The sequence below is a fragment of the Mustela erminea genome, chromosome 7, assembly GCF_009829155.1.
Source record: "Mustela erminea isolate mMusErm1 chromosome 7, mMusErm1.Pri, whole genome shotgun sequence".
NCBI classification, from domain to species: Eukaryota; Metazoa; Chordata; class Mammalia; order Carnivora; family Mustelidae; genus Mustela; species Mustela erminea.
Window position 1 is genome coordinate 123,140,493 of NC_045620.1, and position 26,390 is coordinate 123,166,882.

Genomic DNA, 26,390 nt, shown 5'->3' on the forward strand with positions numbered 1-26,390 from the left:
ACCCCTGCCACAGAGGAGAGTCAGGACAGACCAGAAGGACAAGGACAAGTGTGCCTGGAAGAGGAAGAAGGAGTGGGAAGGCTGTGCCCGGGAGCTAGGGGCCTGCGGGTGGTCCCACGTGGCGTGTCCAGGCCTCGGGGGCCAGGCGGGTGAAGCTGGCAGGGGCAGGCCGCGCGGGCGTGCTGAGCCTTCGGAAGGAGCCTGCGCCTTATCCCAGGGCCGACGAGCGCCTTTAGGAGGCTGACGTGTCGTATCTTGGAAAGATCACACACGAGAAGGTTGTCTCGGGTAACTTCACGGTTTCTGAAGACTTTAGACCAGTCACTTGCTGGGAATCCCAGTTGTTCAGTGGAAACCAGCTCAGAATCAAAAAGACTGGTGTTTTTGTTCTGGCTCCTTCGTGGTCTAGGTTTGTGACCTTGAGCAGATCCCTCTCTCAGCCTTTCTTTCCTCATGAGTGCCCCGGGAGAAGCAACAGCTGAGGGGCACCTGGGTGGCTCTGTCAGCTAAGGGACCGGATCTGGATTTCAGCTCAGGTCATGATCTCGGGATCTTAAGATCAATCCCCACTTCAGGCTCCACGCTCCGTGCAGAGTCTGCCTAGAATTCTCTTGCTCCGAACCTTCTCCAACTCACTCTGTCTAAAAAACAAATAAATATGTCTTTAAAAACAAATGATAATAATAATAATAATAGCTGATTGGGCTTGACCTGCGTCATCTGTGAAGTTCACTCAGAACCCACTCACAGCGTGTGCACATACGCACACAGGCGTGTGCAGATACGTACCCATCAGCTTCGTAAATCCTCCGGTGTCGTGGAAAATAGAGGGTCACATTTCCGCTCAGCCAGCCAGCCTCTGAAGTCCGCATCTGCGTGGGGGCCATGCAAATCACCACTTTTTCTGTTGCTGACCCTCTCACAGACCGCTTCTGGGACTCTGGGATGCCCAGCCCCTCAATTCTGCAGCTTTCACGGGGTGCGGGTACTTTATGCACATGGTTTCATTGAACCTGCTTCATCTCCCTAGGAGGTAGGTAGGAGAAGTTCCTCTTATTGACGAGAGTACTGGCCTCAGTCCTTCTCAGAATTAGGCCTAATAAGGGGCACCTGGCTGGCTCGATCAGTGGAACATGTGATTCCTGATCTCAGGGTTGTGAGCGCAAGTCCCAAGTTGGGCATGGAGCCCACTTACCAAAAAAAGAAAAAGAAGAAGAAGAAGAAGAATTAGCCCTAGTAAGAACCAGAGAGCAAACAGTAGGGAAATTATGCAACTTAAAATTTAGCAATCAGGGCGCCTGGGTGGCTCAGTCAGCTGGGCATCTGGCCCTTGGTTTCAGCTCAGGCCATGATCTCAGGATGGTGACATTGAGCCCCAGGTCAGGCTCCATGCTCAGCGGGAGTCTGCTTGAGATTCTCTCTCTCCTTCTCCCCCCCAACCCCCCATGCTTGTACTCTCTCTCTCAAATAAATAAATAAAATAAAATTTAGCAATCAACTCAGTGTTATATATATGTGACAAATCACGAAATTCTGCTCCTGAAACCAGTATTACACTCTATGTTAACTAACTAGAATTTAAATTAAAATTGGGGGGGAAATTTAGCAATCATAAGTAGGCTTATTTAAAAACATCATGATCATATTAGTTTCAATATGTGAAGTTATTGTTTGATTTAGACCACATAGCCTGTGTATTCACACCCCAGCTAACATTTCTTTTGTGTCTTGAATTTAGGTTTTTCAGAAACGGATGGTGGAGTCAGGCTTTCTCACTGAAGGAGAAATGGCCTTAATCTTTGTAAACTGGAAGGAGCTCATCATGTGTAACACGAAGCTGCTGAAGTGAGTTGCGAGCAGCTCCCGCCCCGGCAGCGGACGCCCCCAGCCCCCAGGACCAGGATGTCCTCACTTGACTCCCCACAGGGCTGTTTCGCAAAGGAACTTTTAATTGTTCTCTGCTCCCTCAAGCTTTTTATTTTATTGTCATTTTATGAAATGCCCCATAACTGTAAAATACATAATTCTTGAAGTTGAGAAATACAACAAAGAAAAAATTTGGACAAAGAAAAATTAAATCATAAAATAATATATTAACATAGGATTTCAAAATTTGCTTGACTCTAGTTAGAGTAGGAGAGAAGCTATAGCTCCTGCCCCAGGCATCCTGGCTGGTCTGGCAGTCTCCTCAGTCCCTGTGTGAGAAATTCCATTCCTTGGGGTGACTTCCCATCCCCCTCGCCTGTGAGGACGGACTCCAGGGCGCAGGGGACTCAGCACGCCCAGCCCAGCCCTTGCTGCATCTCTGCCCTCCTCAGGGCACAGCAGCTCTCCTGAGGACAGCGCTCACCTCTCCCTCCGCTCCTGGCCTCTGTGGGCTCCTGCTCCCTTTGTCCCCTTCTTCTTGGTTCAGCTGAGAACACATTAGAATTTCTCTAAAGGAACTTTGCTAAGAACCAAAAATGAGTCCAAAGCAATTCCAAGGACCTAGAAATAGCCCCGTGTACAGACTTCCGTTTTCTTACTCTTCTTTGCTAACGTTTTACCCAGGTTGGCTTGGCCAGCAGCACGTAGGCCCCCGCTGCCGCCTCCTTCTGACTCTCCCCTCACAGTGCCAGGTGTTTAGGTAACTCACTGGTTCTCATTTCCTTAGTCTCCCATGATATATTCATCCTTTATTTACTGACGAAGTTCGCTAGAAACTGACCATGGGAGTGTGTTGGTTGCAGGGCCTTGCGGGTCCGGAAGAAGACGGGAGGAGAGAAGATGCCGGTGCAGACGATCGGGGACATCCTGGCCGCTGAGCTGTCCCACATGCAGGCTTACATCCGGTTCTGTAGCTGCCAGCTGAACGGAGCAGCTCTGTTACAGCAGAAGACGGACGAAGACACGGAGTTCAAGGAATTTTTAAAGGTAACTCCATTCTGGGATCGTGGGCAGGCCACCTCGTTCTGAGCCGGGAGGCAGGCTGCACCGTCAGGGGGCTCGGCCTGGGGAAGGGCACCCCCCCCCAACTTTCCAGAGGAAACACCAATATGGCAAAAAATGTTTTGAGTGTTGGTGTTACCGTCCATGTAGAATTGACTTTTCTTGCCACTGGGACCATGTTGTTGCCATCTATTAGCAGAGTGTTATTTAAGCCTATTAAATCAGCTACTTTATACCCCCAAAATATCCAGAATGTCACTTTATTAAATTTATATTAAATTTGTGAACTATACCCATCTTATTCCCAAAAAAGCATAAAATAGTTTACTCAAATATATCAAAAGCAACAAGATAAAATGTCAGTGGATGCATACAGTGGGACCAAAGGAAACGAGGACTTAGGACGCTGCTTAAACACTCATGTGTGACTCTGTCCATGTGCTCCACGTGTGCCCCCATGTTCCCAAAAAGTCCAGAAGCCAATGAGAGAACACATTTAGCTCCGTGGTGCCATGGTCGTAAATTAAAAACAAAGCCTTGGTGCGCAGTCACGCTAGAAGGGCCGTCAGAGACCGCCGTGGGTAGCGTAAGGGGTCAGCGACAGCCTCCCGGAGATCCAGCAGCGAGATGCCCGGCGGGTACCGCAGCCCAGCCCGGTGTGCGAACGCGAACGCATCTTCGCCCGTGTTGGGCAACACACACTTTCCCACACATGTTAAAGTGGTGACAGAAATGAGAGTCACATCTGCTGCTTCCCTTTCTACGTGTCTTCCTGTTTTTTGGTTTCTGAAACACTGCATATTGGGGTCTGTTCCAGCCACAGTGCCTGAAGGGAGGATGCATCATTTTAATATCTTCATTATCAAAAAAGAATGGAAAAAATAATTAAGCATAGAATATAAGATATTTAGGCAGAGGATAAAAATTCCAACAAAAGATGGAGTAAGTAATAAAGATAAAAGCACAAATGATATCAATATATCTGAGAACAGGTACACTGAAAAGCACTAATAGAATATAACTGTGGGGTGCCTGGGTGGCTCCATCGGTTAAGTGTCTGCCTTGAGCTCAGGTCATGATCTCGGGGTACCTGCCTAATGGGGAGTCTGCTTGTCCTTTGCCCTCTCCTTCTGCCCGCCCCCTACTCATTCTGTCTCTCTCAGATAAATAAAATGTTAAAGAAGAAAGAAAGACAGGGACGCCTGGGTGGCTCAGTTGGTTAAGCAGCTGCCTTCGGCTCAGGTCATGATCCCGGCGTCCTGGGATCGAGTCCCGCATTGGGCTCCTTGCTCTGCAGGGAGCCTGCTTCTCCCTCTGACTCTGCCTTCCACTCTGTCTGCCTGTGCTCGCTCTCGCTCGCTCTCTCTCTGGCAAATAAATAAATAAAATCTTTAAAAAAAAAAAAAAAAGAAAGAAAGAAAGAAAGAAAGACAAACCCGTCTAATTCACTGTATAAGGCAAAAGTGTTCCTGACCCCCAAAGCCTATATTTGCATTTATATTTAATTACAAAAATGAAAAAAAGAGTTATAACCCAATATCTCTTATAAATATAGTTGTTAAAATCTTAATTAAAATATCAGCAAATAGGAATGCCTGGATGGCTCAGTCCTTAAGTGTCTGCCTTTGGCTCAGGTCACGATCCCAGGGTCCTGGGACCGAGCCCTGCATCAGGCTCCCTGCTCAGTGGGGAACCTGCTTCTCTCTCCCCCACTCCCCCTGCTTGTATTCCCTCTCTCACTGTCCCTCTCTGTGTCAAATAAATAAAGTCTTTAAAATAAAATAAAATAAAATAAAAATCAGTGAATAAAAATAAACCTTACATGAAAAGAGGAGTCTGTCATAACCAAGTAGAATCATCCCAGGAGGCCACATTGCATCATCCTAGAATAAAGCAGCCTTCAGAATCAGACGGCGGGGCGTGTGACCAAGGCAAGCTACTTAACATTTGGTGCCTTCGGACTCCAGTGTGTAACCCAGAGATGGTCAGTTACTACTTTTAAAGTACTTTCTAGCAGAGACCAGCATGTATAAGCATTCAGTAAATGTTAATTATATTTACATTCCTTATGATGATCTCCGGGATGCAAAAATGATTCGACTTAGGTAAGGCCCTGAGGACTGACTCTTCATGAAGTTGGCAGTAAGGGTGGGAGGCACGGGCTTGCTTAAAAATGAACCAGAAGAAACATACAAGGGAACCGAAATTACAGACACAAACATTGGTCAGAATAAGTAGATAAATGTGGGACTGTTGAGTGCATTTAAATGCTTTAAAATAATGAATAGTAGAATGAAGGATATTTAGGGGTGCCTCTCTGGCTTAATTGTAGAGTTTGTGACTCTTGATTTCGGGGTTATGGGTTCAGGCCTCACATTGGGCACAAAGATTACTTAAAAATAAAAATCTTTATATTAAATAAATAAATAAATAAATAAATAAAAATCTTTAAAAAGAAACTGGATCTTTACCATCTAAAGCATGAGTAAAAGATTTTTTAAATTTTCCAAATAGTAATAACAGCCACAGTATAAATAGGGTATCGGTATCATCACAACTGTTAACAATAGTAAGAATAAATTTACAGTCTCATAATGAAAGGCATTGTGTTGATTACATTATATTAAGAACAAAATCTAACAATGATATTCATTCTAAATGTAACTGTTTAAAAAGTCTCAGATAATACAGAACAAAATACATCTTAGATATATCCAAAAACAAAAGGAGGGAACAGTTTTAATATCCCATCGTGGCAAAAGTTAAATTATAATAAATGTGCTTTTCAATCATTACCAATGGTCATTAAAAAAAGAAAAGGTCACCCAAGAATACTAGCTACTTTATTCAGGTAAATATTAATAGGAGTAGAAGCAAAATGTTGGGGTACTTAGTTTCCTGGGGCTAACAGTCTACAAGGTCATGGAGACAACTCGAACGTGATCCCTCTCCCTGTCTTACCCAGTCCAGAGGTGGCATTACGATAAAGGTGTCCACGGGTTATTGTGGGGCTCGAGAAGGATCACTGAAAAGGAGGGAGGGCGTCAAGGAAGGGGAGAGGCTGCCCAAGGGGAGGCATAATGTGAGTCTTCAGAAAGGACTATGAACTAGGTGGAGAGAGAGAAGGCACAGTAGCCAAGTGCACTCATTACCTGGCACATCGTAGGTGCTCAATAAACGGTAGTGACTGTTTCGAACAAAGCAGAGACAATGGCAGGCAGAGGCAGGGGAAATCAAGAGCTATTTAGAAGACGAACTGGCGTGAAAGGGGACTCCCCGGCGTGTGGCGGGAAGGTGGATGGGTGCGAGCCGTGCAACAGCTCAGGGACGGAGGTGGAAGAGAAGGCTTTCGGGAAAGAAGGTGAGGACTTCGGGGTGTGCCGAGGTGCTGAGTGGGAGGTCCCGCTAGGAAGGAGAGTAAGGCGGCAAGCATGGAGCTCTGGAGAGGGTCTGGGTGATGCTCGGGACTTCACTGCACGGGGCCTCGGGCAGCACCTTCCCTTAAGAGCTGGGAGAGGAGAGAAGGAAGTGGGGATCGGGAAGGAGCCGGCTGGGAAGACAGCGGTCCGTGCTTCCGGAAGCAGAGGAGGGAGACACGGCACAGCCACAGATCCATGTGAGAAAGAGAGAAATGAAAGCTTCTGCTGGGTTGAGCATCAGGGGTAGGAAGTTTGACCTCCCCTCATCTGAGACATACCATTTTTAAATCCTGAGTCTTTAAGAGAAATTAGAAATCTACAAGGTGCTCAACATCAGGAGTACAGTCGGTGCTTCCTTTGTTTTCCTCAAAGGTACATTTGCTCATGAGCCTGTCCATTCTTTGCAGAAGCTGGCGTCCGACCCTCGCTGTAAGGGGATGCCCCTGTCCAGCTTCCTGCTGAAGCCCATGCAGAGGATCACCCGCTACCCTCTTCTCATCAGAAGCGTGAGTGCCCTGGCGGGGACGGAGCAGCGGCCCGCAGAGGGACACGGAGGCCCTAGCCAGGGAGCCCGGGAGAGCGCCAGCCTCCCCGGCCACACGGTCCAATGGGCCGGGCCATGTGTGCGCACATGAGTGCACACGGGCATCCGGATTAGGCAAATACAGGTCAACCAGGGTCACTGGAGTAAACTGCGCCCCCTCCCCTAGGAAACTCCGCTGGCCTCTCAGAGTCAGGAGTGCGTTTTTCTAGGCAGGGTGGTCGCCCTCTAGGTCTGCAGCTGCAGAGCCTGTCTTGAGTCCAGACAGAGTCCTCTGCTAATACAACCCTGGACTCCCGTCTTTCGGGTGAGAGCAGAATTCTTCTCCCAGCTGAACATCTGTACCTGGATTGTCTCCCGAGCCCCCGACCCAGCACAGCCTCACCCGGGCTCACCACCATCCCCGCGCCATGCCCACCTCAACTTGCTAACTCCACAGTCCTAAAAGCCATCCATCTTTTAACAGAAACTAGGTGGCCCTCTTGAGCCAGTATGCCTTCTGAGAAGCATCTTTCCGTAAGTTATCATGGATGCGATTTTAATCATCTTACAAAGGAAAACAGCAGAAGTAGTGTAAGACTTGCTTTTACGGATTATCCCTTGACCGTTGGTCTCTAAGCCGCGCTGGCTCAGTGTGGACCTCGTGCCACAGTGATGATACCAAGCTGACCCCTTAATACAGTCATCCGCAGGCCCTCAGCTGAAATAGTGTGAGCCGGATGGGTCTCAAAATTCAGAATGTAATTCAAATACTGTCTCTTATATGACATCACAACAAAGCCTGGCCATCACCTTTAACCAAACACGGTAGTATTCCTACAGTGACGTACGTGAGTCATCACTTCCGAGTAGAATAAAGAAAGGCCTCTCTTCCGGCTAGGTCAGGTTTTGTCACCAAATGAATATTGGAAAACATGTTAGACTTTCGGGGCTTTGTCCCATTTTGGAGCTGTAGACAGAGGACTGTGTCCTACTGTGACCAGAGTCTAGTTAGGAGGCATCTGCTGCGGGGGCCACACAGGGGGATGCGCCTCTGTACTTTTGCATTTGTGACATTAGTTTGAAGGCACTTCGGAATGAACTGAACATGTTTCCTACTAGGGGGTGACATGATTTTATTGTATTTTTCCCGTAGCAGAGGATTCATTGCTTTCTGCAGATTTTTTAAAAAGACCGGTGACCCCCAGAATGTTACACATGATTGTCCTTCAGCAGGCTCACACCCAGGTCCCCTGGTGGGTTAAAGGCACTGGCTCAAGTGACTGGGGGCGGCAGGCAGGCCCCTTTCACGCGGTCCTATTGCTAAGACCCCACCGAGAGGCCCTAGATGCCCACAGGTCTCAGGGCACTTGATCTGTGCAGCACTTAGCACAGCCTCTTTACCCGAGTCCCTGTCTCCCCAGGAACAGAGGAGCCGTGAGCTCCTCAAGCCAGTGGCCCGCGCCCAGCACGTGCAGCAGCCAGCACGACGCCTGGGTGGGCGGGTACACTGCTCACCGGATGACGCCGCTCGCTCTTTTCCAGATTCTGGAGAACACCCTGGAGAATCACGTAGATCACTCCTCCCTAAAGCTGGCTCTCGAGCGGGCAGAGGAGCTTTGCTCCCAAGTTAATGAAGGAGTTCGGGAAAAAGAAAATTCCGACCGGCTGGAGTGGATCCAGGCCCACGTTCAGTGTGACGGTCTCGCAGAGGTGAGCCCTGTGGGGCTAGGCTGGGGCCCCCTGGGCAGCCGCTGGGTGGGGAGCCGGAGCCTGTGAACAGTGTCTGCCTCAGCCCAGCCCCGGGACCCACCGTCCTGTCCCTTCTGGGATGTCATTTCCCTTTCTTAGAAAGAGAACTTGGATCTTTTTGAGTTCCTTGAATCCAGCCGTTAAGATCCATATTCTGTGGCTCTGAGTGATCCTTTTCACGATGCCACTCTGAACTCTGAGGAAAAATAAACACAAGGATCTTTTGTGTCAAGGTGGATGGTGCCAGCCACCTTCCCAACTGCAAGATTCTACCACAGCACCTCAGGTCCGGGGCACTGGCTTCCCACGGGGCACGGGGATGGCTTGTGCTGGCACTCACAAAGCGACAATTTCTCTTTAAGCAACTGATTTTCAACTCCCTCACCAACTGCCTGGGGCCCCGGAAGCTTCTGCACAGTGGAAAGTTATATAAGACCAAGAGCAATAAGGAGCTACATGGATTCCTCTTCAACGACTTTCTGCTCCTGACCTACATGGTCAAGCAGTTTGCTGTTTCCTCAGGCTCTGAGAAGCTTTTCAGCTCTAAGTCCAATGCCCAGTTCAAAATGTATAAAACGGTAAGTGTCTTGTCCCTGGCCATGGCGTCAGGAGCGTAATGAGGTGTTTTCGCTACCTCGAAGACCTCCTTCCTGGCCTGAGCCTTCCTTGTCCCCATGCGACTCTCTTCCCCCGTCTCCAGATGGGTCACTCCCCTTTCGTCACGTCCCAGGAAGGAAGGCCCAGTGTGGCGGGGCCTTCACTGCCCTCTGGCCGCTGATGGCCGGACTCCAGCTGTAGGCTCTGGCCTCCTCCCTGGCAAACTTGACATGTAGCCCCCCCGCCGCCCCCATCCACGTTCAGCATCAGGTCTCTGTGAAACTGAAGCGGGAGCAGAGTGCTGAGTGACCCTGACCCGTGGACACTCGGAGCTCCTGTCCCCAGTTCAGGAATCTCTGATCTGCCCAACATGCTTCTTCCACAAAATGGACACTGTCTCTTTTTCCCTAAGTAGAAGGCTCGAGAAGCCAGCCTTTTCTCTGCTTCTCAGCAAGGCTCTTCAGGGGCACCTGGGTGGCTCAGTGGGTTAAAGCCTCTGCCTTTGGCTCAAGTCATGATCCCAGGGTCCTGGGATCAAGCCCCGCATCGGGCTCTTTGCTCAGCGGGGAGCCTGCTTCCCTTCCTCTCTCTCTCTGCCTGGTTGTGATCTCTGTCAAATAAATAAAATCTTAAAAAAAATAATAATAATAATAAAGGCTCTTCGGAACAGACAGCGCTCTCTGGAAACATAGGCGGGTGGAGGGTTCTGGCCCATCTCACAGCCTGTGTTTCGGCCCTAACTCTTTCAGCCCATTTTCCTGAACGAAGTCTTGGTGAAACTGCCCACAGACCCTTCCAGCGATGAGCCCGTCTTCCACATTTCTCACATTGACCGGGTCTACACCCTCCGAACAGACAACATTAACGAGAGGTCAGTCAGTCCTGACCACCTGGGACCTGCCTTGAAGCCTGGACAGCTCCCTCCCACTAGCCGCCTGCAGACATGCTCGAGAGCTGCTCCTTCTGCACCCCAGGCTCCCCTGACCGGTCCCGCCCAGCCCCGTCCCACCGGCCAGCCTCGGTGTGGACGTGCCGGCTTGCTGCCATCAGCTCAGCCTGTGTCCCTGCCTCGCTCTCTCCGCAGGATCTTCCAAAATGGGAGATCCAGCACCTTGCTTCCTGCTAAAATCCCTCGTGCGGCAGGCCCAGCTCCTTCACTGTGTGTCTCAGCCCGGCCCCATCCCTCCACCCCCCAGGATGTCTGCCCGCCTGGTGTGGAGCGCCGCGCTCCTGCTCTCTGCCCGGCCAGCCACCATCCTCCACGGCCACCTCTGTGATGGCAGACGGGGGCCCACCCCCCCCCTGTGCTCCCGCTTCTTTGCTTTCAGGTCGAATGTCCCTCTGTCGTGCTGAATTGCCACTGTGGTGGCACCCTGCGTCTCCCTCTGGGTGCCAGCACCCTGCCGGTGCCTGGTGTTCTCTAAGCGGTAGCTGCCCACAAATCCCCAGCTTGATCTTCAAGTAGCGAACAAGCCTTTCGGTTGAACTAACACTCGGTCTGTGATGGGAAACTTGTCAAAGCCGAGGGCGGCGCAGGAGGGCCAAGTGAGGGCCGAGCTTTGGTGCTCCTGGCCGAGCCCCGGAGGCGTGCGGGAAAGCCAACCCTACGGCTGTGCTCTGCCTCTCCAGGACTGCCTGGGTCCAGAAGATCAAGGCGGCCTCTGAGCAGTACATCGACACGGAAAAGAAGAAACGGGAAAAAGCTTATCAAGGTACTTGGTGGTGCCCTGGAGGGTTGGAAGCAGCTGCCAGGGGACCCCGGGGAGGGGGACAGGCCCCACCCTCAGGACACAAGCTGCTGCTCCTGCAGAGGGGGCTAAACAGCGACAGCCTGAAGGACAGACTTGCTGGGGGACCAGGCAGTTGTGATCCCGTTGGCTGCTGCTGCCCTCGGGGCCTCCCTGAACCCCCTACCCACCACACAGATGGGGGGCATCCCATGCCAGCCCTGGGAACCCGCTTCTCTGTGGCAAAGGAAGAAGGTCCTTTGCACAACCAAGCCCACTTTTGCTTGGTCCGTTTTGCTTCACCCAACGTCACGTCCGTGGCCTGCCTGCCTTCACCCAGCGTCACGTCCGCGGCCTGCCTGCCTTCAGCCCGGCTCCTCCTCTCCCCCCGGGCGCCTGCCCCAGCCCCGTCCAAGTCCACCCGTCCGCCTCCACACCCGGGCCCAGATCCCAGGGCTCTCCTCCCCCTCACACGCCGTTCGCCCCACTTGCTGTCCCCGTCGTGTGCAGATGGCTCCCTCACGGGACACCAGTGACCTAACCCATGGCTTCACTCACTCTGAGGTCCCTGCACCCGACGGCAGGAAGTCAGAGCGGCTCCTCTCGTTCTACCCGGAGCCGCCCTCGCCTAAGCTTCTCTGTCCCTCTGCTGTTTCATGAAGTCATGCTGGGCTGCTTCCCTGAGCCCACGCTCCGGACACACTGCGACCTCTCCCGGCCGCCTGCTGGGCTTCGCACCCCGGCATCTCCCGGGAAGCCCCGGGAATGGCCGTGGTGTCCCCGCCAGCCACACTGCAGCACGCTCTCAGCCCGCACGCTCTCAGCCCGCACGCTCCCCTACTCGGAGGCCACGTCGCGCACCTTCTATCATTCTCTTCCCTCGGCCTGGTCCTTTCCCGGTGGCACAGCCCAGTTAAGACCCTCTAACCTCCACCCTGGCACAAGGCCCCCCATCGCCCATCCCTCTCATTTCCAGAGCATTCTTCTTACAGGACTTAATCTCCTTGCTAAGCGTCTTCCCTGTTGCCTCCCAAATTAAGGGTAATGTCCTACCCCAGACTCAGGGCACAGCCCCACCTCTTTCCCTCTGCCTCGCCCCCACCACTGCCTGACCGAACCGCCCTCCTCGGAAGCCCTGCCCGTGCCCGCCCCCAGGCCTCCCCTGTCCAGGCCTCCCCCTCACGTTCCCCTGCTGTAGCTGCAACTCTGTTTTTTTTATTCAGGTTCCCCTTATTTTGTTATATCTCTTGAAAGGTATGTGCATATTGGCTTTTGCTGATTGAATCTTGTTTTAATGGTACTTCAAATGCTTGCTGTTGAAGAATCAACGACTGAATGATCTGTAAAGCATATAACGATCTCTTAATTGGTCAAAGACATAAATCAGTGTTTCTGTTAGTTTTGCTTAACATCAATATCTCTACATACTGTTACGCATTTTCTCTATGTTCAATTCTTTAGACATTTATTACTTACTCTGTGCCAAGCTCTGTGCTAGTCCTAACTGGGCCTTCAAAGATGAGTATGGCCCAGCCCTGTCTTTAAGGGGAACGGAGTGTAAGTGCCACGCTGGAGAGGTTGGCATGGCGGACGGGAACCCCTTGTCGTAAAGTTTTACACGCCCTAAGTTTTGAAAAATCAATAGCTCACAAGCAGCCTTTTGTTCATTTTTAAATGCTTGAGAGCAAAATCTGCTTAACTTCATATTTACCAAGATAACCCCAAGTTCCCAGACTCATTCCCCTCCATATGAAAGGGTTTTGAGTACATCCTCAAAATAGAGGAAGGTCTTAAGCTGAAGTGTTTACATGTGATGGAATGACAGTGGGTGGCTAATAGCCTTTGGTACCTGGTGGTGACTTTTTTTTTACCTTGCCATTGACAGCCTCTGTGACGGGGGCGGTCACAGTCCTTTGTCAGACTCGGTTGTCCTGTGTGGAGATGGCAGTTCTCAGCTACCAGATCGCGGAATTGTGCAGTTTAAATAATAAAACTTTTGTAGAGGTCTAGCACGGTGCCTGACACAAAGTATCCAATAAATGTTAGCTGCTTTTAAGTGCTGAACGGATAGAATGTATTATTTTATTACTGTGACCATCGCTAGGCAACAGAGCGTTACTACAAGGCTGCATAAACACGAGCTCTGCAGCGGCCTCTCCTGGAGAGGAAGTTGCGGGACGCGCAGAAGCTGGGGATAACGGGCGCGCAGGGGGCAGAGATGGGGGTCCAGAGGGCCGTGTGCATCCTCAAGGCCGGGTAGGATGCAGACAAGCAGGGAGCACGGACAAGGTGCCCCAGCAGGGACACAGCCTGGGCAAAGGCAGAGCAGCCAGACGCTGGTCGGCCAGGCCCAGCACCGTGGCAGGGGCCGCAGGGGAGTGTTAGGTCATCTAGAGCTCCGTGTCCTCCGTGCGCTACCTGCACGCTCGGAGAAGAAATTAACCGAGCTTTCCTCCTCTTTTGTAGCTCGCTCGCAAAAGACTTCAGGCATCGGGCGTCTGATGGTGCAGGTCATCGAAGCTACAGAATTAAAAGCCTGTAAACCAAATGGTAAATGCTTCATCCTGTTCAACAGATGTGGTAACTGCTCTGTTCTTTGCTGGTGACTCTTCTGAACGTTGACTAATGGGACACTTTTAAAAAATCACTAAAATGGTCGTTGGACCCATATTATCACCGGTGTGTTTTCCCAGTAAGTTCCAGTGCCTCCCTCCTCAGTGCTCCTGAACGGAAGCCACACGGACACTTGCCCGGGCTCATGGGAGGCAGCTGGGACATGGGAGCCCGCACGGGTGCTCCAGGCTCGTGCTGCTGTCGGTACTGGGCACACGGAGACTGCCGGGCAGACCTGGGCCCCCAGGGTGACTCCTGATCTCGTGGTCTGGATCCTGCTTCTGCCCAAGGAAGGTGCTGTTGTCCTTTATTCTACCCACACATGCCACATGCGTCTTTGCTTTGTTTTTTGTTCAGGAAAGAGCAATCCATACTGTGAAATCAGCATGGGCTCCCAGAGCTATACCACCAGGACCCTGCCGGACACGCTCAATCCCAAGTGGAACTTTAACTGCCAGTTCTTTATTAAGGATCTCTACCAAGATGTGCTATGTCTCACCATGTTTGACAGAGACCAGTTTTCACCGGATGGTACAGTATAACTCGACCAGGGAACCCAGAGTTTCCCCAGTACTCTAGAATCTGGGGTCTAGGTCCAGGGTACTTGGCTTCATTTTTACCCCATGACACCTAAGGAAAAGGACAGGGGCCCATGGGGAGAAGCAAGGCTGGGGAGGGGGATTCTCCCCGGGGTAAAGGGTGCCCTCCGGAGTGTTTCCCTTAGGGACCCCAGTCCCTCCCTACAGAGTAGCAGAGCGCTGCTCCCCGCACCTCCTGAGTGGCTGACGCCTCCTCTGACTGTAGAGACTTGGAGCCCAACGAGGCAGTCTCCTCCCACACACCCCTGTTGTGCACACAGTCGCAGTGACAGCCACTGAGTTGGATCTGAAAGCTATAAGAATGTCTTCAGATACTCCTAGTAGTTCTCTTTAACGACTTTTATAAAGAAGGAACATTGACTCTGGCATGTCTTTTCACCAGATTTCCTGGGTCGTACTGAGGTTCCAGTGGCAAAAATTCGCACAGAACAAGAAAGCAAAGGCCCCACAACCCGCCGACTCCTGCTGCACGAGGTCCCCACGGGGGAGGTCTGGGTCCGCTTTGACCTACAGCTTTTTGAGCAAAAAACTCTCCTGTAGAGGGCTCAGGGATCTGCCCAAAAGGCCGGGGCTAGAGCCAGACGGCCGGCGCTGCACCTGGGCCGGAGGAGCACCGCGGCTTCATCCATCACGGGCCACGCGCGCCAGGGCTATTTTCTTGCACACTAAATTGCTAGCAATCTATGCAACCATGATCTTTCCTATAAATAAACCAAACCCATAGCACAGTGCCTTGTATTAGTGTTAACATCTCTGGCTGTGTTTAGATGCCAGGGTTTCCATTTTCAGGGCTATAAAAAGTATTAAGTGGAAATGAGGCATCAGAACACTGGACACTGTCCCGTGGTTGAATGTACCCAGGGTGGGTGGTTTTGGTGACACTGTAGCCATTCCCTGCGGGGGGGCCCGGGCCGGGGGCCGGGGGGGTGGTGCTGTGCCGGGCCACAGGCGCTCAGGAGGTGGAGGACTGTGGAAAAGCGCCGCCACCTCAGCGCGGGCACAGCCTCCTGCTGACGTCGGTCTGCTCTCTGCACTGAATGAAAACACAAACTTGATCATTTTGTTCCCAATTAGATTTTATCATCTCTGCTGAGACAATAGAGTTTGAAATATAAAGGGGAAAGCTTGATTTACTTTAAATACTGTGAACTCTAATGATATGGAAATATTTTTCAACTTTAATTTTCTGAAGTATAAATTATTTATGTAAATTCCTTGTTTTGCCTATTTCATAGGACATGCATCTTTAAGCTTTATCATTGCCAATATGTACAGAAAGAATAAAAATACGTTTATGAATGTAACTTCTTTCAAAGTTTGATTGATTTATGTTCCACCTGAAAGGCTCTTAAAAGGTTAAGTTTCAATGGCTCAGTCGGTTAAGTGTCTGCCTTTGACTCAAGTCATGATCCCAGGGTTCTGGGATCAAGGCCCACACTGGGCTCCCTGCTCAGCTGGGAGCCTGTGCCTCGCTCTCCTGCTCCCTCTGCTTGTGGTGTCCTGCTGGCTATCTCAAATAAATAAAATCTTTTAAAAAAAATTAAAAGGTAACTTCAGGGGTTGCTGGTAATGAAACCAAATTTTCTTTCTACAACAGTGGCAAAACCAAGGGCGGCGTGGGGGTGGGGTGTGCCTGGGAGACCCTGCAGCCTCGTCTTAACTCCTACTTGCTCTAGGACTCTGGTCCATTCACCTGCTGTTTCTGGGGCTTGGTCATCTTAGGGGGCTAGACGGCTGACCTCTGTGGGAGCAAGACCCTTCTGAGTCCTTCTGCTTGCCAGGTGAGCAGGAACCTCAGGGGTAACTTGGGACTCCAGAAAATGCACAAACATTAAACCTCCTGAGCAGGCCCCTCGGAGGGGCCCTCTCGCAGCCCCTTTCCCCTTCCCCGTCCTGTCAGAGCCACATACGCACCGTTGGAGCTGCTTATTTGGGCTCTGGAGTTTGGAGTATGAAATTTGTTTTGAACATTGATAAAAATAAGGTCTTACCCACTAAATCCGGGAGTCGTGAGTGCAGCAGGACCAACAGCTGACTTTTGGAAAGAACCACACAGGCTGGGGGAGCCCTGATTCTCAGGAAGCTGGAAGAACAGGAAAGGTCCAGGTGTCCCTCCAACACAGCCCCCACTTCTGTCTCAACATAATCACTGAGCAAAAAAAAAAAAAAAAAAAAAAAGGCTAGAAAACATAATTCAGAATATTCAAGTAAAAAAAAATCATCGTTCTAGGTATGAATCCTGGGCACTGACTTGTTACAACTTAGATATAAAAGAAATATGGCCCAGTGTCAACAAAGGAGACCCCACTCAACATCTGAAACCAAAACAACTGGATGCATCAATTAAGGCAAAGTTTGGCTGGTCAGGCACAGCCTCCCTGATCTAGAGGGTCTCCCTTAGGGTCTTGGGAAGCAGATATATAGGTCAGTGTCCAAGTCTGCCTCTGCCTGGACTTCTAAAGCCTGAGACGCTCACTGGTGGGTCCGGCTGGTTTGAAACCAGTTCTTGGGTCACTTCTGACCTGACCTACAGAATAATCCTTTTCCCAGGGTGGTGGGGACTTGCATTCTCACTGGGATGAGCTAGGGCCAGAGCCATCTCTCCAGGTCTGCATACATCAGGATTCTCTTCAGATTCAGAGCAGGAGCCTAGAGGATGTGAGTCAGATAACTTCTCTGAAACTCTGGAGGACATTCGATGTCTGTATTCCCAGCAACGCCAGTCACTTGCTTTGACCTGGGGATGCAGCTCTGCCTCTTAAGAAATCAAGTTCTCTCCTGACTGAATCGTGAGCTTGATTTTCTGAAGGGTGAGGGAACGGGCTACGCCTTTAGACTCCTTGTATCCCCCAGGGAAGGACTGAGCGGACCCGAGGGATGCCCAGCAACCCCTACCCCACCGTCCGTGCCCTTCAGGATCAGGACACTGTGGCACACCAACCCGCAGGATAACCACCCTCTGAAAGGGACCCGAATCCTGACCGGTCTGACCGACGTTATGGGGAGAGAAGCGCTCTGGTGAGCAGACCAGTGCTTTGGCACCGGAGGGCCTGGACTTGGAATCAAGAACGCTGCTGCTTTCAACGATGCAGCGGACCTTGAACAAGTTCCCGAACCCCTCTGAGCTTCATGTAACAGGAGCTACTACTACTATCTTACTGTCAAAGCTTCCACGTGAATAAAACGCTTCACCCTAGTTCACAACAGGAGCTCAATAAACGGTAACCATTCCTGTGTGCTTATGTCTCGCAGTATCTGGAGAGAGAAACCCTGTCGCAGCATTCTAACTGTTGCACAGACACCACAAGCTAAAGCCCGGCGGAGCTTTACTGCCAGGGGCCTCCCTGCAGACGGCGCGGTTCCGGGCAGCCTCACCCGAGCCCCAGCGGCAGGGAGGCCAGGTCCGCCCCAGGACCAGGCCGTGCCCCGCACCTATGCTGGCCTCCCCCGGCCGCCGCCCGAGCATGGTCTGTGCTGTCCGGTTCCTCCAACCTATGAACAGAGGGAAGCGCTGAGTGTAGGGTAAGGAAGGGGGCTGCCGGGCAAGGACGAGGCCTCAGAGGATCCTCAGAGGATCCCACCCAACACTCGACCCTCCTGCCTGAGCTGGGACCTTCCAGGCAGCCCTCTCCTCACCTCTCCCCTGTTCTCGGGCTTCTGCCATGCTCAGCCAACGCTCAGCCCAAGTCCTGGGTCTTTGGACTCCACACCGTACTAACCTTCCTGTGGTGGGACAGAGAGAACCAGCTCCCCACAAAACACTCGCTCCCTCTGCCATTGTGCTCAGAGCAGAGAGGGGCTAGTCTTCCCAGCACCAACCTCCCTGTGGTTGGGGACAGCCATGTGACTGGTCCTCACAGGTCGGAACGTGTGAGACCTGGCCCACCTACCCTCCCAGGGGGGCACTGCTGCATGGCCTCTTCCCTCTTCAGGTGGACAGGAATGAGTTCCCCAAGGCAACCTTGGAACCTGGGCACTAAAAGGTTCCCTCAGACAGAGGACGGCATGGAAGAGGGACAGCCTGCCAACCTACCCTGTTCCGGTACCTGAGCGAGAAATAAACTTCTGTCGTGTGTAGACCACACTCCAGTTTTGGGCTCTTTTGGTAACAGCAGTCAGGCTTCCCTGCCAGAAGGGCAGAGCTGACCAGTCCCTTTCAGGACTATGGGGCTTGGCTCTCAGAATGATCCACAGAAGTCATTGCTGACGGGGGCCCTGGGTGGCTCAGTTAGTTAACCAGCAGCCTTCGGCTCAGGTCATGATCCCAAAGGCCTCACATCAAGTCCCACATCCAGCTCCCTGTTCAGTGGGCAGTGTGCGTCTCCCTCTGCCTCTCCCCCTGCTTATGCTGTCTCTCTCTCTCTCTCTCTCTCCTCTCTCTCTCTCTCTCAAACATATAAAATCTTTTTTTAAAAATTGCTGAGGAAAGTGTTATGGAAGCAACCATATAAGGAGAATCCATTTCTGAGAGACCGGGGAAAACAACAGGATAGGGTAGGACTTGGATCACAAAACATCTAACAAGATTTTCATGCTCAAGAAAACTAGTCCCTCGTCCTGCGTGTGCTGGAGGCGAGAGCGGAGCAGTTGGTGAACACACAGATGCACGGCCCTGCAGACAGTCCTGAACCCCTTACAGTTCCCAGGCACCTGGAAGCCTCCCCACGCTCGGGCACTAGGATACAGGATGTGGGAAGATGAGAGAATGAGAGGAAGATGTGCCAGGCAGATCGTGAGCTCGCGATAAGAAACCTGTTTGTGGAAAATGCTTACATAAAAAATAACTTTCGTGTATCTAAACCATCATTTGGCCTAATTTTTAGTATAAATTTCATTTCAGAAGATTCCCACCTATTGTGACTACACTCAGGAGAACAAATTGGTTTGGTCTGGGTTGGGTGTATAAATGGTAGAAAAACGGCAGAAGAGCAAAAACTCCAGAAAAAATTGAGGAGATCTCAGAGGGCAGAACTCTGTGGCCAGAGTTTCTCTCATCTTGTATGGGCACAATCTGTCCCCCCAAAAGCAGGGTCCAGGGTTCCCTAATATGCTCCTTCTCTGAGTTTCCAGACCCCAGGCTCCCTGCCAGAGGCTGTCTCATCTGTGCAGCAGCACGAAGCCCAGAGGCAAACCCATCGATTCTCGGGCATTAAATGAAGCCTCTTCTGCACCCTTTCTCTCACTCCCTTCCTGGGCTCCTGCCTTCTCTGCCCTGGGGGAGCCATGGGAGAAGGCGGGCTCTGTCCACGGCTCAGATTCCACAATCAATGTCTGCTGTCTCGTGCACGCGGCAAACCTGGGCCATCCCCGCCCTGCTCCCCCCAGATCTTTTCCACTCGCCACACAGTTCTTCTCGTCCCTTTTATTCTCCTGGCTGAGCTTCGAGGGATGAAACTTCCTTTCAAAAGCCTCTGACTTGGGCCGGTGGTCTTGTTCTCTTTATCAGGCAGACATTTGTTTTCTGAACAGGTAAGTCTTTCAGAACTGCAAAGAAAAGCAGGGGGAAAAAAAGTATCTCAATTCCATATAAACAGAATTGTATTATTCAATAATTGTCTGAAAATTAATTTTGCAAACTCACATCACTTAGTGGCTGTCCATCAATTGTCCATCAATAGGTCTGCCGCACCCACACCCCTGCTAGCACAACCATTAGACAGTCATGTGACCCTTCTCTGCCTATGGCCAAGGTACCTGGTCCAGGGTTTCGGGCCCCACAGTTATAAGTGAGACAGGACGGCTTTCAGGCAGTCCTAGAGTGCCCAAACCAGAAACTCAGGTAGGCCCAATGCATCCATTTTCCAGCACATGCACAAGAAAGCAGAGAAAGCCAGTGCGCAGAGAAAGCCAGTGTGCAGACTTGGGATCTAAGTCCTACCCTATCCTATTGTTTTCCCCAGTGTGCAGAGAAAGCTTTGTGAAGCAGGTTCACAAAGAAGCTCTGATGAAAGCCACAAAGTCCCAAAGAGGAAAGGACATGGCTGTCAGTCCTTACGCAGCCTGGCTGTCCTCATGAGCCCTACAGTCTGAATGTTTGTATCCCCCCAAAATTCCTATGTTGAAGCCCAGCCCCCAATGTGATGGGATTAGGACGTAGGGCCTTTGGGAGGTGATTAGGTCATGAGGTCAGAGCCCTCGTGAATGAATGCCCCTATAAAAGAGGCCCTAGAATGCTCTCTCACCCACTTATCCACGTGAGAACACAGCAAGAAGGTGCTGCCTAAGAACCAGGAAGTGGGCCCCCATGAGATACCGAATCTGCCAGCACCTTGATCTTGGACTTCTCAGCCTCCAGAACTGTGAGAAATAAATTTCTGTTGTTTATTTATATTTTTTAGTATTTTTTATTTATTCATTTGAGAGACAGAGAGAGCACAAGCAGAGGTAGAGGGAGAACCAGACTCCCCACTGAGCTGGGAGCCCGACATGGTGCTTGATCCCAGGACTTAGAGATCATGACCTGAGCTGAAGGCAGACGCTTAACTGACTGAGCCACCCAGGCGCCCGAATTTCTGTTGTTTATAAGGCCCCCAATCTCTGGTATTCTGTTGTAGCAGCCAAATGGGCTGAGACACTGACTGCAGCTTCATAACAGACCAGTGCTCTCTAACCTACCAAGGCTCCTCCCACACCCCCTGCTGGGTTTTTTTCTGACTTAAGAAGGATTCTGCTTTTTGTAATCAAACTGTCTCTGACTAACACAGCCACCTTTTCTTTAAGTACTTGTCTTACTTTACTGAGCAGCCATGTGGAGGCACCTCCGGGTATGTCCTGCCAGAGGATCTCCCCAGGGCTGCCCCCATTCCTGCCCTGGGAACCCCAGGCCTATCTCGGCATCTAACCCGCCTTCTTCCTTCCTTCCTTCCTTCATTCAACAAGATTTACTCATCCTCGACTGCATTCCAGCTCTGTGCTGGGAACACCAAGATAAAGACGACACAGTCCCTGCCCTCAAGGGGCTTGTGGGGTAGGAAAAGGCAGATGGAGGGCGTGAGAATTCCCTCTACCGTCTGGATTGGGATGGTCAGGAATGAAAAGAAAGGGCAAAGGCATGAACCAATGTGGCAGTGCAGGCAGTTGTAACTGTGCTGACTCGACCCAGATATTTCTGTAGTTTAGGAAAGGGATTTTTTAGATGAAGACAGAAAGGGTGGCAGAGTCCAGACAGCACCTAATGTGCTGTCTGGACTTTATTGTAAGGGTTATGGGAAGCCACTGGAAGGTTTTCAGTTGGAGAGGGGTGATCACTTCTGAGAGAGTCCTCTGGCTGCAAGGTGGAAAAGTCACTGGAGGACGCCAGACGAAAGGGCTGGCAGCCACTTAAGGAACCAAGGAGCAAGAAAGTGGGGCGTTGAAATAAAGCAAAACAAAGCCTTTGTCTCACTGAGGGATAAGGAGTTACATAATTATTAATGTTTAAATTAAAATTGTTGAAATGTATAAAGAAGCCAAGAAAGCAGAAATAAAACATAAAATTTCTAAATCAGAAGAGGAAACAGAACGCAGACTGTTCGTTCCAGAAAAACTCAGGGTGAGAGACTAAAAGGAAATATCAGGAGAACATAACAGGCCTTCTGTTTTTTGTGTAGAACTTACAAGTTTGCACAGGCCAACACTCCTGCTGCAACAACTAGAAAAAGAGAATGTTTTACCACGACCTCCTAGGAAAAAAAATTCCCAATTTTAAAGTTATTGAACAACTTCAGAGAAGAGTGCACTCTTTCAGAATGAGCTGGCCGTCCCTGGCTATTTTCTCTGCTGAGGGAATGTGCCGACCTCAGGTGGCAGGGGAGGGACTGATTCCTCCACGGTCCCAGCATATCTTTGGTGAATTTCTTCTCCCAGGCCTGGTTGCTATCTTGGCAGGTGGGTAGTTAACCTTGTTCTCAACATCTTCCTCCCGGTGGTAGGCACATGGAACAGTACCTTGAGATAGGATCCCCCAGGGTGGGGGAGGGAGACCCTTCAGGCCCTGAGCCTTCCCCAAACCTCTCAGAAAAAGAACCAAATACAATGCTAAAGCTATAAAAATAGAACACCTGAAAATAACTCACTGACAGGTTTAACAAGAGATTATTAGACACAACTGAAGAGATAATTAGTAAAATATCTAGAATCAAGTATAAAGAAACAAACAAAAAAAAAAGATGGAAAATAGGGGTGCCTGGGTGGCTCAGTGGGTTAAGCCTCTGCCTTCCGCTCAGGTCTTGATCTCAGGGTCCTGGGATTGAGCCCCGCATTAGGCTCTCTGCTCAGTCAGGAGCCTGCTTCCCCCCATCTCTGCCTGCTTCTGCCTACTTGTGATCTCTCTCTCTCTCTGTCAAATAAATAAATGAAAATAAAATAAAATAAAATGCAGACCAGAGCCCACCTAGCTAAAACATACCACATTCGGGCCTGGGACCAAACATGCCTACAACAGGCAAAGAGAGCCTCTGGAAATGACTAGCCTACAGAATAAAGTGGTCAGGACAAAAGAGCAGAGTATACACAGCACACGGTGGAGACACTTCTGGAGGTGCCAGGCCCTGGGGAACAGGAAACACTACACAGCAGGGCACCACAGACCTCTTCTTCACAAGACCATCACCCTCAAGAAAAGGAGACATAGCTGCTTTCCTAACATACAGAAACAAACAGAGTCTTAGACAAAATAAGAAGACAGAGGAATCTGTCCCAAATAAAAGAACAGGACAAGGCTACAGCCAGAAATCTAAGCATAAGTAACATGGCTGATGGAGAATTTAAAGCATTGATCATAAGGTACACTCTGGACCTGGGAAAACAATGGAGATATCTATGAGACCATTAACACAGAGATAAGGAATAACATAGCAGAGATAAAGCACTCAATGAATACAAAGAAACACACACTTGATAAAATGAATAGCAGGCTCAGAAAAGGAGAGGAATGAATTACTGACCTGGAAGACAGAGTAATGGAAAGTAATCAAGCTGAACAAGTATAATGCTAAGTGAAGTAAGTCAGAGAAAGACAAATGCCATAGGATTTCACTTACACGTGGAATTTAAGAAACAAATGAGCAATGGGGGGAAAAGAGAAAGGGAGAGAGACAACCCAAGAAACGGACTCTTAACTATAGGGAACAAACTGATAGTTACCGGAGGGGAGGTGGGTTAGAAGATGGGCTGAAGAGGTGATGTGCACTTGTCAGGATGTGCACTGGGTGATTAAAATACTTATTAAAAAATAAAAATTCGGTGGGAAAAAATCTTTGAAGTGGTTATCATAGGAAGGAAAATAGATAAAATCTACATAGTAACACCTACTAGAAAATTTGGTTAGTGCACTGGGATGAGATTTTACTTTTTTATTTTTAAGGATTTTATTTATTTGTTTGTTTTTATGTGGGAGAGAGCACAAGAGCAGGATGAGGGGCAGAAGGAGAAGCAGGCCCCCCGCTGAGCAGGAAGTCCAAAGTGGGGCTCAATCCCCACCTCTGGGATCATGATGTCAGCCAAAGGCAGGGACCAGCTTTTAAAAGTGGGGTGCTAGGGACCATCAGTTAAGCATCCGGCTTCGGCTCAGGTCATGATCCCACGATCCTGGGATGGAGTCCCCCATCAGGCTCCAGGCTCAGCGGGAGTCTGTTTCTCCCTCTCCCTCGACCCCACCGCCCTGCCTGTGCACACATGTGTTTTCTAAGTAAATAAAATATTCTTTTAAAAAATTAATTTTTAAAAAGTGGGGTGCTATCCTACAGCTATGAATGGATTTTCTTTCTTTTTTTTTTTTTTTAAAGATTTTATTTATTTATTTGACAGACAGAGATCACAAGTAGGCAGAGAAGCAGGCAGAGGGAGAGAGAGGAGGAAGCAGGCTCCCTGCTGAGCAGAGAGCCCGATGTGGGACTCGATCCCGGGACGCGAGATCATGACCTGAGCCGAAGGCAGCGGCTTAACCCACTGAGCCACCCAGGCGCCCCTGGATTTTCTTATCAATTCCTAATGTTGGGCTGTGGCTTAGTCATTAGATGTCTGCCTTCAGCTCAGGTCATGAGCCCAGGGTCCTGGGATGGAGCCCCACACCCAGCTCCCTGCTCAGCCGGAAGCCTGCTTCTCGCTCTCCCACTCCCCCTGCTTGTGCTCCCTCTCTCACTGTGTCTTCTATCAGATAAATAAATGAAATCTTTTTTATAAAATGGTATATCCTTTCCTAGAGGAAGATTTAAAAAAGAAAAAAACTAAGCTAAATCAACACTCTTAAAGTCAACTCCAGTCACTCTTGAGGTGGGCAATCACCGGACAATTACAAGTCTCTAAAAACAAAGCCAGTGATCACAAAGGACCGGTCTTGTACTGAAAAAGAGCTCTCTTCTCTTCATCCGTCTCCTGCTGTCTTCTAAACAGATGATCACAAGATGAGGGGACCATAACCTACAAGAAAAACAACTTTGAGGGTCCCACTACAGTGTGTACGTAGTAAGCTCTCTAAGTCCGTCTGAAGCAATCTACCTTATTTTACAACAAGGAGTAAGGACGCATGAATACTGTCAATCCACGCAGCAGGAGAAGAGTACATGTCATCTGTCTCCCTTCAGGACATTTCACTGAGCCGCGAGTGGCTTACTGGAGGGACGGCCGCCCAGAGAGACGCGACATACTCTGTCAAGAAATGCGCCGCATCCCTGCATCGGCCCATACATACTTGCCGACGCCATCGTGTGCCACAACCCAGTGAGCTCCTGTCCTCAAGGATCTCTCGGTCTAGAATAGCAAGTCATACACAGTGACAATCTAGTCATGAACGGGATCAGCCCAGGACGCTTTAGGAGCACGAGGCAGCATCTCTGGGTGGCCTGGCGGTAAGAGCGCTCCCAGGAGACCTGGCAACCAGTCTCTAGAGTCTGTGAGAACAGAAGGGCAGGGAGCCTTGGCCTGGGTGAGCGTCAGGAGGCTGGGCTACCCAGGATGCTGAGAAAGGTGACTTTCTCCCCCTCCCCATTCCTGATTACAGACTTTAGACGGGGGGCCACTTTCCGCTCTTTCACTTCCCCCCCGTACACCCGGCCCGATGCTGGCTCCCCAAGCACGGATGAGCTAAACAGGTGCTGAATAAGCGAGGCAGCAAAACGACTGACGGACCCACACCAGCAAGTCTCCCGGAGCCAAAAGAAACTTCTTATCTTGGTAACAATGATCTGCCTTGGTCTTCTGGAAGAGGCAAAACAAACCGCTTCCCTCTTCAGAGCCACGCATACTTTGTTAATGACTTCTTTTTTTTTTTTTTTTTAAGATTTTATTTATTTATTTATTTGTCAGAGAGGAAGAGAGGGAGAGACAGCACAGAAGCAGGCAGAGAGGCAGGCAGAGGCAGAGAGAGAAGCAGGCTCCCTGCTAAGCAAGGAGCCCATTGCAGGACTCGATCCCAGTACCCTGGGGTCATGATCCAGCGGCATAACCCACTGAGCCACCCAGGCGTCCCATTGTTAATGACTTCTAATACCAGGTGGCTACTTTGGCTACACAGGAGTAAAAACTGGAAACTACATCTCAAAATTTTGTGAAATTTTAACTCTACATTGGTGAGTTTGAAATGTGAAGATTCATTACCAGCCCAACTACCGGTTCTCTGGGCAAACTTCCCGGCACCTTCCTTCCACAGAAAGGAGCTCTGCCTCTTGGGCCAGTGCCCCCTGCACCATGACACCTGCACACCCCACTGCACTTGCTGTCATGTCTCCCTCCTGGGCTTCCAGTTTGCTGAATGGAAGTGGAGGAACACACACATGTAAATTCCCCGGAAGGTGAAATTACTGGAGGTTCCTGTTCTAAAACTCAGAGGAAATGCTTCTGTCGATTTTTAAATGAATACAAAGTAATTACAAGACTTTGAAAATGACTAGGTTCTCCCCCAACCCCAGAGCTTCTAAGAATGAAAGAATGAATGAATGAATCTTACTTACCTTTGATAATTTGGGTCCTTTTTTGTCATGTAAAAAGTCCTGCATACTTTAGGATCACAAAGGTCTCCAAATACAATTTACTTTAGAAAAAAACAAAAATACACCTAAGAGCAAATCACGTCGTACAGCGGTGTTTTGCAAGATTCAAAAATGCCAAATGCTTTATTCTGCGTTCATATGAACTTATAGATTCAAAGGGTAAGAAGGAACCTGAGAAGTAATTTAGACGGCACTGACAGCCCACCACCTTCCCAGAGAAGTAATCATCAAGCTTTAGTCTGACGTCCTCAACTAGCCTTAGCCTGAGA

The 26,390-nt window shown here is 50.0% G+C and overlaps 2 protein-coding genes and 1 long non-coding RNA gene across 12 annotated transcripts in view; 1 reads left to right on the forward strand and 2 right to left on the reverse strand.

Moving 5' to 3' along the window:
• The window catches only part of ITSN2 (intersectin 2), a 140,268-nt gene extending 124,809 nt beyond the window's left edge, over positions 1–15,459 (forward strand). For 6 of the 10 annotated variants that reach the window (XM_032353163.1, XM_032353162.1, XM_032353160.1 and 3 more), the window contains 7 exons: positions 1,739–1,845; positions 2,730–2,913; positions 6,755–6,853; positions 8,413–8,580; positions 8,982–9,197; positions 9,966–10,087; positions 10,846–12,160. In XM_032353163.1, the coding sequence (XP_032209054.1) occupies positions 1,739–1,845; positions 2,730–2,913; positions 6,755–6,853; positions 8,413–8,580; positions 8,982–9,197; positions 9,966–10,087; positions 10,846–11,479 (1,530 nt within the window). In that variant the 3' untranslated portion in view covers positions 11,480–12,160. The other 4 variants (XM_032353168.1, XM_032353169.1, XM_032353166.1 and 1 more) reach the window with 3 other exon arrangements.
• Positions 1,153–13,410, reverse strand: LOC116596106. Its single transcript, XR_004287998.1, has 3 exons — positions 12,815–13,410; positions 2,708–3,754; positions 1,153–1,190 (listed from the first exon to the last, which is right to left on the reverse strand). It is a non-coding gene; the product is annotated as an uncharacterized LOC116596106 (long non-coding RNA).
• Positions 15,460–18,539: 3,080 nt separating the features above from the next.
• The window catches only part of FAM228B (family with sequence similarity 228 member B), a 41,464-nt gene continuing 33,613 nt past the window's right edge, over positions 18,540–26,390 (reverse strand). Inside the window, exons 10-11 of the mRNA XM_032353175.1 lie at positions 20,338–20,452; positions 18,540–19,639 (exon numbers count right to left, since the gene is read on the reverse strand). Coding sequence (XP_032209066.1) covers positions 20,342–20,452 — 111 coding nt within the window. The 3' untranslated portion in view covers positions 18,540–19,639; positions 20,338–20,341. The remainder of the gene's footprint in view (positions 19,640–20,337; positions 20,453–26,390) is intronic.